Source organism: Diabrotica undecimpunctata, chromosome 9, assembly GCF_040954645.1.
Source record: "Diabrotica undecimpunctata isolate CICGRU chromosome 9, icDiaUnde3, whole genome shotgun sequence".
Classification (NCBI taxonomy): domain Eukaryota; kingdom Metazoa; phylum Arthropoda; class Insecta; order Coleoptera; family Chrysomelidae; genus Diabrotica; species Diabrotica undecimpunctata.
In genome coordinates, this window is record NC_092811.1 from 14,344,704 (window position 1) to 14,362,640 (window position 17,937).

General features: G+C 33.8%; 1 protein-coding gene across 5 annotated transcripts in view; it reads right to left on the reverse strand.

The window, feature by feature from the left end:
- Window positions 1-17,937, reverse strand: part of Nos (Nitric oxide synthase) — a 588,325-nt gene that overhangs the window by 390,279 nt on the left and 180,109 nt on the right. For 4 of the 5 annotated variants that reach the window (XM_072542783.1, XM_072542782.1, XM_072542784.1 and 1 more), the window contains one exon: window positions 246-426. In XM_072542783.1, the coding sequence (XP_072398884.1) occupies window positions 246-422 (177 nt within the window). In that variant the 5' untranslated portion in view covers window positions 423-426. Of the gene's footprint in view, window positions 1-245; window positions 427-8,834; window positions 8,898-17,937 lie in introns of those variants that run through there. The other variant, XM_072542781.1, reaches the window with a different exon arrangement.

Sequence of the window (17,937 nt, forward strand, 5' to 3'; positions counted from 1 at the left end):
TTTTTACGATTTGATTGTCTGCGGAAGCCTGCGCCTTGACACTTGTGCACCACCTATACTTAACACAAATTAAGTGTGTTAATATTTTTCAAATAGTTTACTTTCCCTTTAAAATTTTCTACAAAGTTCTCCATTTATTTTTGATGAGCGAATAAAATGAAAAAGAACATATTGCAAACTAAATGTGAAAAAAGAAAAGATTAGTTATTTGGAAACAAATGATTCGTGTTAAAACAAACACTTACCTCATTGACACCGGTGAGATGTAGCGAGTCGAACGTTTCATTCTTCGATATAATATTTTTGAGGCGAATCGGTTTTTTCAGCGGAATTTCCGGCAAATGGTTGAGAGGAGACGTAACAATAGTGCCGTTCTGTTTCAACGGTCCTTGTTGCACGTGATTGCTGTTTAGCATGGACATTTTTCTGTAAACAAAAGAAAAACATTGTTAAAAATATACTTAATTTTAATACTTAATTGATAATACAATTAATAAATTGACAATATTAATTTAACTAGGTCTCGAAGAAATAAATAAACTGCAAAAATTAATAAACACACAACAGTTTTTTTTTCTTCAAAAAAATACAATTTTTGGCTTAAAATATATTACACATTCTTTTTCATTTAAAAATTATGATTTATTTTATATACATTTATAACAATCCAGTCGTCAATGATTTGACCTCTAAAAATCATACGAATAAGCTGAATTTTGCTGAGAATGTCAATTTTGGCACCCCAAAAACAAAGATAGAGAGAAGAAAAAAGTTTGCTACTACTTTTATCCATGGATTTTTCCTCAGAACCTCCCCCCGGGAGGGGGGTGAAACGAAAAAATTGATTTATCAAGAATCTGTACGCCGTAACGCTTGAAGAGACCGATGATTTTCATGGCAATGTCAGTTACGCGCCCGAAATCAATTTTAAACAAAATTTGTATCCACTCAACCGTAAAAATTCCATATCTTTAGATCAGAGTGCCTTATGGACAAAAGTCAAAATGCGTTTTAAAGGAGAGAAGCGCAGCTTTCGTAAGCAATTCTTGTATTTCGTGAGGCTGGAAGGTAAATTTTTTTGCATATTTTTTCTACTACTACTACTAAGGATTTCCACAGTTTTCACTGTCTTCCTTCACTCAACCGTTTTCTCCAATTTTCCCTGTCATTCCAGTCTCCATCTCGCAGGGTTCTTTTCTCCATAGCCTCGTCGATTTCATCTCTGAATGACCTTTTAACACATTCGGTAAAATGTAGCTTGTTCAGGTGCAGTGACATTTTCGTCTCTGACTACTGGAGTATAAAGAACAAATTGAATTTAGATAACTTAACCTACTTTTTATACAATAGTCTAGCACTTTGCAGCACATTTTTATTACAGCTGCTCTCCTATAATTTTTGCACTGAAGGTTTTCTAATTTCCAGTAAGGACCTACTCTTGATCTTTTTATTCTTGAAATTACGTTGAACGACATAAATTTAGAAACAGTAAGCGAATACATCTACCTGGGACAGATAATAGAAGTTAACAAAGAAAATCAAAGTGCCGAAATTACCAGAGGAATAGGGTTAGCGTGGGAAGGATTTGGAAAACTGAGTTGGATCTTGAAAAGCACTAAAATAGAACAATATTTGAAAACCAAAATTTACGGTCAGTGTATCCTTCCTATACTCAAGTATAGTTCACAGACGTGCATACTCACCAAGTCTAATATAGATAAAATAGTAAAGGCATAAAGAGCGATGGAAGAATCAGTGCCCGGGATGAAATTTATAGACAAAAAAAACAAAAAAATGGATTAGAAGCAAAACCAAGGAAAAAGACGCAGGAGAACATGCTGCCAAATTAAAATGGAGCCTCGCAGGACATAATGCCCGACTGAAGGATAAAAGAACCACGAAATACAAAAATGGAGACCATGATTAGGAAAGAGAAGCAGAGGAAATGATATGGGCTGACGACAATACGAAGATCGGAGGATACAACTGGAAGCAAGTAGCGCAAAATAGAAAACACTGGATTGATTTGGGGGAGGTCTATGTCCAAAGTTGGATTACTTAAGGCCGAAGAGAAGGAAAGAGAGAGTTTTTTTTTTCACCCCATTTATAGTTCAATATTAGTTAGGTCCTCTATTCTATTTACAACAGTTTACTATTTCACAAAATAACCCCAGTTAGAATTTAGAAAGGCGCCCATTTTTAAAACGCCCTCAATTTATTTGCTAAAATATCGAATTCACTCCATTTGGTTGTTACACTCTGTATATGTTTACCATGTAACTTCATTATTTTTAAAGTAAAGTAAATTTTATAATTTACAAGATTCATCGTCTCCTATTTATTTCCTATTTATTATTCACAATCAGTTTGAAGAATTTTTTAAAATTTTTTCTTGGAGGATACGTGTTTAAATTTCATTACGTTGGTAAACGGTTGACTTAAATGTCTGATAAGCATATAAAAACATGCTTATCAGTGTGATATAATAGTTTTTCTGTTATTAAGACAGACTTTTCTTGGAAATGTTTATTGACACACTTTTTATGGCAATATTTATAATATATGTTTCTTTTATCGTTAAGTTTAAACCAAATATTGTTATGGCGTCAAACTGTCTTGCCTGAGTTGGTAGACACTTGTTTACCTTTCTTATTAAAGGGAGAATCTTTAATACGTATATATATATATATACAGGGTGTTTCAAAAAAAGGTAACCCCGTCTCTAGGGTAGGTAAAAAACTGAAAAATAATTGGGGTTTGCTTAGTAAAAAATTTTTGTAACGCCATCCGTTTTCAAGATACAGGCTAGATAGAGGGCGCTAGTTACACGGATCGTACTAAGTATTAGTCAACGTAACTTTTTTAAGAGTATAATTATTAATCAAAATTTCAAGTAAACTTAAACATCATTCAATTTTACACCAAAAAGGTACTCTTGGTAAAACTCGATAGTGTGTACCGTTTTCGGAATATTTTGATTTGAAAATTATGAAGTAATATTTGATGCTGGTATAAAATAGTTAGTAATTAAACAAAACTCACAAGAAGAAAATTCAATTAATGACTACGAACATAAAATAAAATTCAATTACAGTAAGTGTTCAAAATGCCCTCCGTTTTCGCGAATACACAAGTCTATTCTTTTTTCTAAAGATTCCATTAACCTTCTAAACGGTAGGAGATCAGCTATGATGTCATTAAATTGACGTTGAATGCTTTCTTCCCATTCTTGGCGTGAATTTACCTCTGTAGCATAGACTTTTTCCTTAATATGCGACCAAATTGCGTAGTCCAAAGGGTTAAAATCGCATGACCGAGGAGGCCAATGAATCGGAGCTTCTGCACCTCTACCAATCCATCGATTCGAAAAATGATTACTCAACCAATTACGACACCTTCTATCAAAGTGTGGTGGAGCTCCATCGTGCATAAAAAAATAAAGATCTTCGCTCGTTTAGCGTTAAATCTTCTAATATCTCGAATAAGAAATTGTTTAAAAAATCAAGATACATATCACCATTTAAATTTCCAGGTAGAATATAATAACCTATTAATTTGTTACCTAAAGTTGCTGCCCAAACATTAACTTTAAATGAGTGTTGGTAATGTGATACCCTTTTGACTCGTGAATTCTCATCACTCCAGTAGTGTGCATTATGGGAGTTAAACATACCTTGTCGCGTAAAGGTGGCCTCGTCCGTAAAAAGTATGCATTTTAACAAATTTGGCTTGTGGGCTGTCCTTTGTTGCAATGTTTCACAAAAATCCACTCTAACCGGTAGATCATCTGACAAGAGCTCTTGGACTTGTCTGTAATGATAAGGATGTAATTGCTGTTCTTTCAGTATCCGCCAAGTACTTGAAGAAAAAGTATTTGGTTGTCTTGCTATATTCCTTACGCTAACTGTTGGATCTTGATCAAGTAAATTTAAAATATTATTTTCTTTATTAATTGTTCTTGTTGCTCTTGGTCTACCAGAATTTATTTTATTTGGTCTCACATTCCCAGTTTCTCTACAACGTCGTTCAACGGCTCTAAATGTGTTTTTTTACTTGGTAAGTTTCTTCTAGGAAACTTTTCTGCATAACGTGTCACAGCTGCACTAGAACATCCTAAACATTCGCCTAAGGTTAATAACATGTTAGTGTATTCAACATTTGAGTACATTTTGATTTGATTTTACAAATAACAAGGTTTCAAAACTCTAATTATTGTTGATTTATCGTCATAACAATCAATAAATGTCAGATTTCCATGGCACACTTGGAGAAAATAGAGGTATACTTATTAGAACTTTATCATTACTACCAGCATCAATTAATACTTTATAATTTTCAAATCAAAATATTCCGAAAACGGTACACAGTATCGAGTTTTACCAAGAGTACCTTCTTCGTGTAAAATTGAATGATGTTTAAGTTTACTTGTAATTTTGATTAATAATTATACTCTTAAAAAAGTTATATTGACTAATACTTAGTACGATCCGTATAACTAGCGCCCTCTATGAGAATCAGATATAAAAACAAATTCATGGGATGTATCAGCTTCCAAAACATATTCGTATAAAATTTCATTACAATGTTGCCAGTAGTTTCGGCAAAATCGTAAAAAATGCGTAAAATTTTTTTTTCTTCAACGCCCTGTATCTTGAAAACGGATGGCGTTACAAAAATTTTTTACTAAGCAAACCCCAATTATTCTTCAGTTTTTTTACCTACCCTAGAGACGGGGTTACCTCTTTTTGAAACACCCTGTATATATATATATATATATAATAAACAATAAACCTAGAGCTAAGAGTAATACTATTATAATATAATAATATAATACCAGAAGAATTAATGTTTAACTCAGTCTTTAGGGTTGAACCACGTCGATTATCATTGCGCCGAGCTTTCGACATCCTCTTTGATGTATTTTTCAGGACCTCTGATATGTCAGTCTTTTAAGTCTCCTTACACTACTAAACTGATCACTAGCCAATGCATAACTGCCACTAGGAATTGAGGCAGGTTTATTTATACCGGGGTTGAAGCAAACATTGGTGAAAATAGGATTTTGATTCGCGGATGGAGCGGACGATATTTTATTTATGAGAGGTCCCCATGTCGAAGGTAACCGTATGACGTCACCTCTTATATTGAGACAATTTGGATTTTTTTTAATTTCTATGGCTTCTCTTATAATTCTTGGTTTATAGAAGCGGAGGGGGGATATGGTTCTGAACTTTTCACAATCAATTTTGAGACCTGTATGAATATTTTGTTGACCTAGAGTTGAAATTAAATCGCAATTGCGAACAGAAATGGAATATTCATTTTGCCTATATAGATTCAGGGGCAGTGTGCACAAGGAATTTCATAAACTTCGTGTTGTTCATTTGAAATGTTGTCTTTGATTAATCGGACAAGAGATGAAAGTTTTTTTGGATGGTGAATATTGTTATTATTCCTATTGATTTAAAAATTTTGTCGATTTTGTCAGTGACACCTTTGATCTAAGGAAGAAAAACTTTGGTATGATGAGGGTATGAGTTTTTGGGTTGAGATTGAGTGAAAAACACGCCAAAAGAAGCCAAAAGATAAGATTGCAGTATTCTTCGAAATAATTTAATTTTCAAACAATGGATTTCCAATAAAATTGCTGGTGAAGTATCCAAAGGATATCCGTAAGTATGCAACAAACAGATTGATAGCAGTCAATTTAATATAGTTAATAAAATTTTTTGCTGTAACGAAAATGTGCGAAAAAATAACAGAAAAGAAAAAATAAAACAGAAAAATAACCAAACCAGCTGCTAGTAAGTATTTTTTTCAAAGGAAGATTGTTTAACCCATTAATGCCCACCGTATTTTATGTAATACGCGAGACATTGCTACATATTTTGCCATTTACTAATCAGAAAAAAAAGTATAAATTAGCTGTTTTCCCAATATAGGTTACAGAGTAGATGATAGAAGGTAACTGTTTATCATAAAATGCGAAATTTATAACCGCTTGGTGGTAAAGAGTGATTAGTTTTGCGCCAAGTTTTCTTAGGTTATATTATAGTACACCGTTTTCATTTTAGTAGAGTTTGTATGACTTTCTTGGCTTATTTTGAAAAATCTTTTGTACTGTTCAACTAGAAAGGCTTCTAAATATCGAATAGTGATATAAATAGTATTGAAATTTATACTGGTTAGTATTTTGAAGATCTTTGATTCTTGCGTATGATATATAATACGCTGGGCACTTATGGTAATTAATCAATATTGTTTCTGCTTTAGAAAAAAATCTAATAATCCCAAAGATGCAGAGGAATTGTTGAAAATATATGAGAGTTTAGAAGATGACGATACTTTGGCTAAGGAAATTGACCAGTGTGATGAAGTTCAACTCACGTTGTATTATCCAAATGATGGTAATGATTCTGACAGAGACGATGCCGGAAGTGATGAGGAAGACCAGTTCAATTACACTTTTTAAAGTATTGGCCGAGGTACACTGTCTCAAAGCATAGATATTACAGCTGTTTCTCGAAAAAATACAGCAATTGAGAAAACAGTGATGTCAAATACAACTGTGGCTAAAACTCATGAATCAGGTAAGAAAAGAAAAAGGGAGGTTGCAGAAATTTCACAAACTTCTGAAAACAGAAAAAAATCTATATAAAGAATCGATCGTAAGTGGGAAGAAAAAGAACTAGAGAAAGGAGCCATAAATGATGTTTTCAAAAACAATATAGAACCCCATATACTAAATGAATGAAATGAATGGAGACAACAAAATTTGAAGCCAATCGATGTGTTTAAATTATTCTTTGATAAAAAATGTATGGACTATCTTTACAAAGAAACGGTAAAGTATGCTTCACAAAAATGAACTGCAAAAAAAAACTTGTCCGTTGATGATTTATATAAATACTTCGGCATCCTTATTTTCTCTGGATACCATCCACTGCCTTCTAGAAGAATGTATTCGGAATGTCGAGGGGACTCTCACTCACATCTAGTAAGTAATGCTATGAGTCGAAACAGATTTGAACAGATTCATAGATTTTTACACTTTAACGATAATACGTTGTACCAACAAACCAATCAAGCATTCAAAGTTCAACCCCTAATTGACCATCTAAATGAACGTTTTCATCATTACCTCTAGCCAGTGAACGGAAGTTTCTCAGTGGACGAAGCGATGGAGCCGTATTATGGGCATCATTCAATGAAGCAGTTTATCCGAGGAAAACCCATCCGTTACGGATATAAATTCTGGTGTGTTGCGACCAGTAAAGGTTACCTTGCAAAATTATTTCCCTATACTGGAAGTGGAGATAAATTACAGGGCAACTCATTAGGAAGTTCCGTAACCGAAAAACTGTGTATAGGGTTTTTACCACAAGAATCTGTTATCTATATTGACAATTTTTTTACATCTTTACCTTTACTGACAAGGTTGAGAGATGAAAATATACACTGTATCGGCACAATTAGAAAAGACAGAATTGAAAAAGCCCCACTCAAAGAAGTAAAAAAGCGAAGAACATCAGCTCACTCTTGTTCGCTGGAATGACAATAATGAAGTTACTATGGCAACTAATATTTCAACTCCAGAAATATTTACTATAGGAAACTGTTACAGATGGTCCAGAAAAGACAGAAAAATTATAGCGGTCCCTCAACCAAACGTTGTGCAAATGTATAACAAGGGAATGGGTGGTGTAGACTTATTTGATAAGCTAAGAGGTTTATATAGGATTCGAATTCGATCCAAAAAATGGTATTGGGCGATATTTAGATTTTGCTTGAATGGGGCAATAGTCAACATGTGGCTTCTTTACCGCAACATTGAGGCAATTTTTTTATTAGAATTTTACAGACGAATTGTGGAGGCCCTGCTGACAGCTCCAGATATTCCAACACCACGTGGAGTACGTCCAAAATCTTCAAAACATGTTGCTGATGAAATTCGTTTGGATACTGTGGGTCATTTGGTGGACAAAATTGAAAAACAACGAAGCTGCGGCAAATGTGGCAAGTGTACCAAATATCGATGCATTAAATGTAATGTAGGACTTCATCCCGAGAAATGTTTTGTCAAATATCACACGTTGTAAATATTTTAAAATAAAACATATCTTATGAAATATTGTGTCCTTCATTGCCCAGCGTATGATATATCATACTAAAAAAAGACAGTTACAAAGAAAAAACCGTAAATTTTGCACATTTCTATTAAAAACAACCTCTCTTTATTTCATTCTGAAGTTTTGATTCAATTTTGATAAAAATTTAATTTTGGGCATTAATGGGTTAATAGGAATACGATGATAATATCTTAACTAAAAATCAAGAAAATAATTGATGACAATCTAGGTTGTAAGTTTAATTCAAAATTTGTATTCGACAATTTGGTCTCTAGAGGGAAAACGGTGCTTAAAATAAAACTTTTTGAATTAAATTTTAAAAACAAAATTCAAGAAACCTGATTTAAACAATCAGTTATTAGTATCAAATCAAACTTATTTTAAAATACAGATAAACTGTTTAAAAACGGTAAGCACTATGGGATTCAAAATGTTAAATAAAGAATTATTTAGTTCATTCAGAAAAAATCTTTTTAAAAGTATTAATATATGGATCTTTAAACAGTTAAAGTAGATGCTACTAAATAGAATAGGGAAATAAATGGGAAACAAGACAAATATTTTTGTAATTTTAAACATGGCACTTTTCACAGCACCATATTTTGCAGTAGTAAACTTTAGGCAGGCACAAGTAAAACAAAAAAACATATTTCATACATGACTAATGAAGAATAAAGCTAAAATCCCTGTGTTGAATGAACTTACTTCATTATGCCAAGAAGCAGCAACTACTTGAATCGAACTGAACAATTGTGAGATTTATAAAAAATGCAAAAATATATTATTCATACAAAGATAACATTTAATGTATACAATAAATTGATAAACGATAGTAAATACTAGATAAAAGTTGAGCTTAAGTTGTATCTGTAACAAACATACATGTTATAATCAATTTAGTTAAATAGGTTCTCAGAATTTTGAAAATATTGATATTTTGGCAAGAAATATTACAAAATATAATTTTGAGATTATATACTATGTGGACCAACTACATGTGGACCAACTATACATAGTTGACTGAAATTATCTGCCTATGTTTAACTTTAATGCCACCAATTTGGCTTTTTAAATTTAATTTCTCTAACAATACTCGTAAAACACTGAAAACTTTTGTTTTCAACACTTCCTTCTTCTTCTTCTGGTTCCTATTCGTTTCGGATGTTGGAAATCATATTGGCAATCATGACCTTGCTCGCTGCGGTTCGAAACAGCTCCGTTGAGGTTTTCTTAAACCATGTTCTTAAATTCCGCAGCCATGATATTCTCCCTCTACCGGGTCCTCGGCTACATTTGACTTTACCTTGCAATATAGACTGCAGCAGGGAGTAACGGTGCTGATTTCTCATAACGTGTCCCAGATATTGCAATTTTATGCATTTGATCGTAAACACAATCTCTGGTTCCTTCTTCATTTTTTCTAGAACTTCCTTGTTCGCGATCCTTGCTGTTTATGATATTCTCAGCATTCTTCTATAAAGCCACATCTCAAATGCTTCAAGTTTTTTAATAGTGGTGTCTGTAAGCGTCCATGCCTCCGCCCCGTGCAACAACACAGAGAAAACATAGCATCTCAAATGTCTCATTTTTGTATCTAGGGATATGTTGTGACTTTTGAAGATGGCGCTTTTTGTTAAAGACCGTTCTTGCCTTTCCTATGCGGCATCATTTCCTGTACATTGCTCCACTGTTCGTTTATAATAGTTCCCAGATAACAATACTATTTTACTCGCTCTATCTGAGTCCCATTAATGTATAGATGAGCCCCATTTATATTCTCCTTGCTGATAATCATTTGTTTCGTTTTGTGGGTATTAATGTTTAGTCCGTACTGTTGACTGTACTCGTTTATTCTGTCCATTAGCCTCTGAAGTCCCTCTAAACTATCTGCTATTACCATGGTGTCGTCGGCATATCTAACATTGTTTACTCTTTCACCATTTAGAAGGATGCCTTCGTCTATTCCGTAAAGAGCCTCGTTAAAAATTTTCTTTGAGTACATATTAAATATCAACGGCGATAGGATACATCCCTGTCTAACTCCACGTAGTATTTTTATGTGATCTGTTTCTTCTCCGTTAATTTTCATGTATGCGGTCTGATTCCAGTATAGTTCTAAAATTATTCTGAGGTCTTTGTCATCCAGGTCTGCTTCTTTTAAAATGTTTATTATCTTTTGATGTTGAACTCTATCAAATGCCTTTTCATAGTCGATCAAGCACGCGTATACGTTGCAGTTAACGTCCCTGCATCTTTGAACACTTCCACAAAATTTATTTTAAATTATTATCACTAAAGCTGTTTCGGGAAGAGTGTCTTTCTCAAGTGATGAATATTTGGTATGTGTTTACACTTTATAGTCTTTACCTTAATAAGTTGAAGAAGGGATAACTGTTTGTCTGAAGTTGGTCATTCAAAATTATGTATGTAAGTAAAAGTTTGAAATGTAAGATGTAAGATCTGTAAGAATTTGAAATTTGTCAATAAAGAGTCTGTCCTTTGTACGTAAAGTCTGTTTTTCTATTATTAAAAGCCCTTTTATGTTTTGGTATACGTTTGATAAAAGTTCTGCCAGTTTGACCGATGTAAGGTTTTGGGCTCATTTAATTTTGTATACACCGTTGTGTTATTGCTTCTTCTTTTGGCTCTTGTTGTTCTTAATATATTTGCCTAAGTTGTTGTTTGTTCTAAAAGCTGGTATTCCTTTCTTTTTTATGTATTTGGCTATTTTTGTTGATATCTTGCCTGTATTATGTAATCGAGCAGAAGGTACTGAGTGTTTTTTCTGGTGGTGGAAATACTAATTTCAGGGCTTTCTTATGTAGTTTTTGTTTTTAAATTTTATTTATTAATTTTTATTTATTGTGTTCATTGTACCCATTGTTTACTGCTATTTGCTTAATAATATTTAGTTCTATCTCGAAGTCATTTTTTAACACGGGAATTTCTATTAATTTATTTAACATTACCGAAACTTTTCAATCAGGCTCTGGAAGATATTTTTAAAAGATTAGAATGAGAAGAAAAAGGTATAAAACTTTGTGGACAACGCTTGAACTATCTAAGGTACGCTGATGACATCGCATTGATAACCAATAAAAAAGAAGAATTATTTGATATGATGAAAGAACTGGACGTAGAAGCTGGAAAGATAGGCCTTAATATGAATTACAACAAGACCAAAATCATAACAAATACAGATGAAGACATCACAATGAGGATCAGACAAGACGAAATAGAACCAGTTCAGGATTATATATATCTGGGTGCAACTATAAAACTTAACAAAGAAAACCAAACAGCAGAGATAAAAAGACGAGTGAGACTGGCATGGGCGGCATTTGGCAAACTAAGCTACATTCTTAAAAACAAAAGATATCCAAAGCATCTTGAGACCAAAGTTTACAATCAATGCGTACTTCCTGTTCTCACTTATGGTTCCCAAACGTGGACATTTACAAAAGCAAACATGGACAAAATCATAAAAACCCAAAGAGCAATGGAAAGACAAATCTTGCAAATAAGACTAATAGATAAAAAGAGAAACGAGTGGATAAGAGAGAAAACAAAAGTGAGAGATGTCAGACAAGAAGTTGCAAAATTGAAATGGAGATTTACCGGACACAATATAAGACAAAAAGAAGACCGACGGAACAAAATTCTTATAAGTTGGAGACCGTGGGAATATAAACAAATCAGAGGAAGGCGCCGAATGAGATGGGCAGATGATATCAAGAAGCACGTGGGCTCTAGTTGGATGACTATAGCGACAGACAGAGAAGAATGGAAAAGGATTAGGGAGGCCTATGTCCAAAGATGGACCGAAGAAGGCTTATTAGATAGATAGATAGATTATGTAACATGCTATGGTAGGCAGCCAATTTATGTTGTGTAGGATGGGCTGATGAATTGTGTATAGTCGTGTCAGTATGGGTAGGTTTATGAAATACGGAGAACTCATGTGTGTTTTTAAGTCTGATGATTTTTAAATCTAGAAAATTTATTGATTGATCCTGTTCTCTTTCTATTGTGAATTCAATATAATTATGAAGTGAATTAATATAAGATAAGAATTGGTCAAGTTGTCGGTTAGTTTCTGTAAAACATACCACTACATCGTCTACGATCTCCACCAATACACACTCGATACCAATACAACCCACGTCGAACATGAAACTCCACTAGGATAGGCTAGGGTGGTACAGGAATCCCACTCGCCAGGAGTCCTGCGGCTCTGGATCAACAATCCGGTATCTACATTACATAATATGCAGGGAAGGAAGAAATTAAGCACATATGCACATCTTCAGAAAATTATTCCCAATGCCTCCACACTCCACATCTCGTTCGTTGACGGTGGAAGGTAGCATTGTTAGCTCGTTTTTAGTGCCAAAGAATCTACTTGCGAAGTTCTCAATAACAACAGATCAACATACCCAGACATAACATCGATATTTGGGGAGATGAATTGACAAACATATTACTTGACGCAGAGCGCGTGGAAAACTCAGTGAATGTCATCGAAATTTTTCTCTACCATCAACGCAATATATATTCATTATTTTTATTTAGACAAAACCGAATACCTAACAACAGAAAACAAGGATATGAGAAACCTAGAGATAGACGAGGGAAGACAAATAAATAGAACAGATAAATTCAAGTATTTAGGAACCATAATATCGAACCAGGGAACAACAGAAGAAGATATAAACAATAGACTGAGACAAACAAGAAACTGTATAAGACAACTAAACTCAGTGTTGTGGGATAAGAACATTACGATAAAGACAAAAAAGAGAATATATAATACCCTGACAAGAAGTATCCTGACATATGGGTTCGAAAACTAGACAATAAACAAGAGAAATAGAGGTAGAATAAGAGCAGTAGAAATGGAGTTCCTGAGGAGAAGCTGTAGACTTACAAAAAGAGACAGAATTGAAAACGCAGAGATTAAGCGGAGAATCGGAGTCCAATCAGACATAATCGACTATATAGAGGAGAAGAGACTATCCTGGTACGGCCACGTCAGAAGAGCGGACAGAGGACGCTGGATAAATAAAATCACAGAATGGAGCCCGATTGGAAGAAGAAAGAGAGGAAGACCCCGAAGGTCATTCAGAGATGAAATCGACGAGGCTATGGAGAAAAGAACCCTGCGAGAGGGAGACTGGAATGACAGGGAAAATTGGAGAAAACAGTTGAGTGAAGGAAGACAGTGAAAACTGTGGAAATCCTTAGTAGTAGTAGTATTTTTATTTAAAAATAGCTGCTGATAACTGTTTTTTTATATAAAAGTGTGCAAATACATTGTAGTCTTTCAATCAAAGTCACCCTTTATCAAATCTACAAGAAGAAATTATGATAAAATTAAAATTATTCACTTTCAAGATCAAATAATAAATTTTTAACTTGATTTTACCTTTCGGTACAAATTTACAAATTCGCTTTCACAAATAACATGACATCACGAAATATGTTCTCAAATTTGATCATGCATGACCTTCGCCCACGAGAATGATAGTTCTGTTCTGGCACTGTTGATTTGACCACTAAACCTATTGACCCGTAAACGTCAAAAAAACAATAATATCGAACTGATTAAAATTTTGAGAGCCACTTGCCTTGAAATTCTGAATAACACAGCAGCCCAATATAATATAATTTTGGTAAGTGACATTTCCTTTCAAATGATGTACAAAAACACTTTACATATTGGTATTTTTAATGCCATAGATCAGTCTCAATAAATAATGACGAACAAAAATAAGGAGTTCATTAAAATTTTGAAAGCCACTGACATTGAAATTGTGAACAACATCCCAGTATAGTGTAAACTTTAACTCATAATATCTACAAAAACATATTTAATTCTGCTATTTCCAATGTTAAGAATAGATTTTTTTTAATATATTATTTTCATTTTTTTCTAAAAACATTCACTACTGTATTTTCAATATACAGGAGAAAAAAAGTTTTGGACAATATTTAATGTGTATGTATATAAATTTTATGTATAAATAATGTAGACCCATAACTTAATGTATTTATTATTCGTAAAGTGCCCTCTCCTTAATGGAATTGACTATTGGAATTGCAAATTCTTCTCTGTGTCCAGCTATTTTTATTAGTTCTTCACAATTTAGCCATGTCAATTGTCGGAAGTTGCTTAGCCATAATAGTCTTTTGTCTTCATATTCCTCTATATTCCTCGATCATTTTCTTTTACTTTTAGTTTAGCATATTCACTAGCCTCCTTATGAATTCTTCTTTAGTCGTCTCTATCCATTGCCTGGAGAAAGCAAGTATTCCCATATTTCTCACGTCTTCATCAATGTTATCAAAAAGCATAAACATAAAAAAGGTGTTGATCATTTTTTTGCAGCAATCCATACACTATAAGTACTTATATGTCAGAATGAATTGGTACCAGAAGAGTGGTTAAAGGGAATAAATGTCCGTTGCATAAAAAGGGTGATCAACTGGAGTGTAATAACTATAGAGGCATTACTCTGTTAGCATCTGCGTATAAAATCTTCGGCAATGTATTGTTTGAAAGACTTAAACCTTTTACAAAGGATATTGTTGGTCAATATCAATGCGGATTTACTGCTACTAAAAAGTCAACTACCCATCAAAAATTCAAGCACATAGGCCAATTCTAGAAAAGTCACTAGATTATAACATAGATACCCACCATCTCTTTGTCGACTTCATACCAGCTTATGATAGTGTGAAAGGAACTGTATTATATAATGCAATGATAGACATTGGCATTTCATCTAAGTTAGTTAAGTTGACCCAACTAATAATGCAAAACGTAAGCTCATGCGTTAGAATTGAATGAGAAATCTCTTCGTTCTTTAATAATAATAATGGTCTAAGAAAATAGGGCGCTGGCGTGTCTTTTATTTAATATTACCTTAAAAAAGGCAACAAGACAATTAAGTATTAGAATGAATGAATCTATTTTAATAAATCGACGAAAAATCTCGCATTCACTGACGATATAGTAATAGTGGGCAGAAGTATGAGAGACATGGTGCAGTGTTTACAAGCTTGCGGACACGGCAAGTGAATTAGAATTTGTAAAAGAGGAAAAAACCAAATATATGTTGGTTTATAAAAACCCCCGAAATATCCAACAGAGAATTCAAATTACCAACTATACCTTTAAGCATATCAAAGTATTCACATATCTTGGATCGCTAGTAAACGCAACAAACACGGCAAGGGACGAAATAAAAAGACGCATAGCAATAGCAAACAGAACTGTTCACCATTTCAAGAAACATAAAAAATAAAAATATAAAACGTGTCATCATCATCATCACTGGCTCGACAACCCTTTTTGGGTCTTGGCCTGTTCCAGGATTCTTCTCCATTCTGATCTGTTTCGTGCTTTTTTTCTCCAGTTTTTTATTTTTAAGGTTGTTATATCATTTTCTATTTGTTCTAAGTATCTCAGTTTCGGTCTTCCTCTTGTTCTTTTTCCTACTGGCATCTGTTTGAATATTTTGTTTGGTATTTCGCCTTCTTCCATTTTTTCTACATGTCCTATCCAACGCAGCCGTCCTATTTTAATGAACGTGATAATATCCGGATCCTGGTATATTTTGTATAGTTCAGAGTTGTATCGTCTTCGCCATATTCCGTTTTCTTTTGTGCCCTTATGTGTGGCAAGATTTTTCTTTCGAAGGTGGCTAACAACGTTTCTTCTCTTTTAGTGAGTGTCCAGGTTTCTGAGCCATATGTGAGTACCGGTCTTATTAGGGTTTTATATATTTGGCATTTTGTCTTTCTTGCGACGTTATCTGATCTTAGGTGTCTAATTAAGCCATGGTAACATTTATTTGCAATAAATATTCGCCTCTTCACTTCCTCCGTAACGTTATTATCAGACGTGACTAGGGATCCCAAGTATATAAAGTTTTTTACCCCCTCTATGTTGTATTCTCCTATTGTTATATTTTGTGGCTGCCTTATTTCTGCGTTTTTACTTACCTGCATATATTTTGTTTTGGTCTGATTGATTTTAAGACCACTATTTTGTACAGCTCGTTCTATTTGGTTGTATGCCTCTATCATTTCTCTTCTTGATCTTGCGATTATGTCAACATCATCTGCAAATGATAGTATTTGCACGCTTTTATTAATGATTGTTCCTCGTGTATTGACTGTTGTGTCCCTCAGTATTTTCTCGAGTACGATGTTGAACAAGATGCATGATAAAGCGTCTCCCTGGCGTAGTCCCTTTTTCACATCTATTGTTTCCGTTAATTCATTTTGTATCCGGATTCTACTTTCTACTTTTAGAGATTCTTTTATCAGTTCTATTAGTTGTGTTGGTATATTAAATTCTTTCATTGCTTTTATTAAGAATTCTCGGTTTATATTGTCATATGCGCTTTCAAAGTCTATGAAGAGATGATGTGTTTCGATGTTATATTCACTTGTTTTTTCGAGGATCTGTCGCAGAACAAATATCTGGTCTATTGTTGACTTCTGTCTACAGAAGCCACTTTGGTATTTGCCAACTATTTTTTCAGCGTGTGGTCTAAGTCTTTATATTGTTCTGAAGCTATTTTCTTGTGGCATTTTAAATTAATTTATATTTAAATGGGAATAAGCCACAATTAAAGGTTAAAATACGTTTATTGACGTTTCAATTTTCACTTCGGAAATCGTTCTCAAAATACAAACTAATGTTTGTATTTTGAGAACGATTTCCGAAGTGGAAATTGAAACGTCAATAAACGTATTTTAACCTTTAATTGTGGCTTATTCCCATTTAAATATAAATTAGTCTAAGTCTTTCATAAATGACATTGGACATTATTTTGTATGCTGCATTCAGCAGCGTGATTCCACGGTAGTTTCCACATTCTGATTTCCTTTTTTATGTAATGGTACAATAATACCGCTATTCCACTCCGTTGGTAGCTGTTTATTCGACCATATCTTTGTTATCAATTCATGTATTGTTTTTTGTAGTGCGTCTTCTCCTTCCTTTAGTAACTCCGATGCTATTTGGTCCGATCCCGGTGCTTTATTGTTCTTTAATTTTTCTACTGCTGCTCTAATCTCGGCTATTGTTGGTGGAGTCTTTTCTTTGTTGTCTGCTTGGTCTAATGGTATGTCAGGGGTCGTCTCTCTCTGATCTCCTTCAAACTTTTCCGTAAAATGTTCTGTCCATCTACCTAGTATCTCTTGCTGTTCTGTCAATATATTACCTTCCTTATCTCTACACATCGTTGTTCTCGGTTTGAAGTCTTTTCTGCTTTTGTTTAGTCTCTGATAAAATTTTCTTGTCTCTGTTGATTTACTGAGTTCTTGTAGTTCTTGAAGTTCTTTGTTCATATATTCTCTCTTTTTTCTTCGGTGAGTTTCCTTTTCTTCTTTGCGTAGTCGTTTATATTCTTCCTCTGCTTGTCGGGTTCTGTGCCCCTGTTGCATCAGTAATTATGCTCTGTTTTTTTTGTCTGTGATGATCTGACATTCTTCGTCAAACCAGTCATTCGTTCTTGTTTTTCTTTCTCTACCTTTTAAGCCTAGTACTTCTTTAGCTGCCTCTTTTATGATGTCTCTGCATTCTTCCCACTCTTTATTTAGGTTTTCATGTGTTATTCTGTTTTTTAGTTTGTTGTTTATCTTTTCTTTATACTCTTTATTTTTGTTTGTTTCTTTGAGTCTTTCTACCTTGTATCGTTCATGTTTAGAGCCTCTTTCCTTTTTGATGTTTGAAATTCTAGCCCTTACCCTACTTTCGACCAGGTAGTGATCAGAATCCGCATTTGCCCCTCTT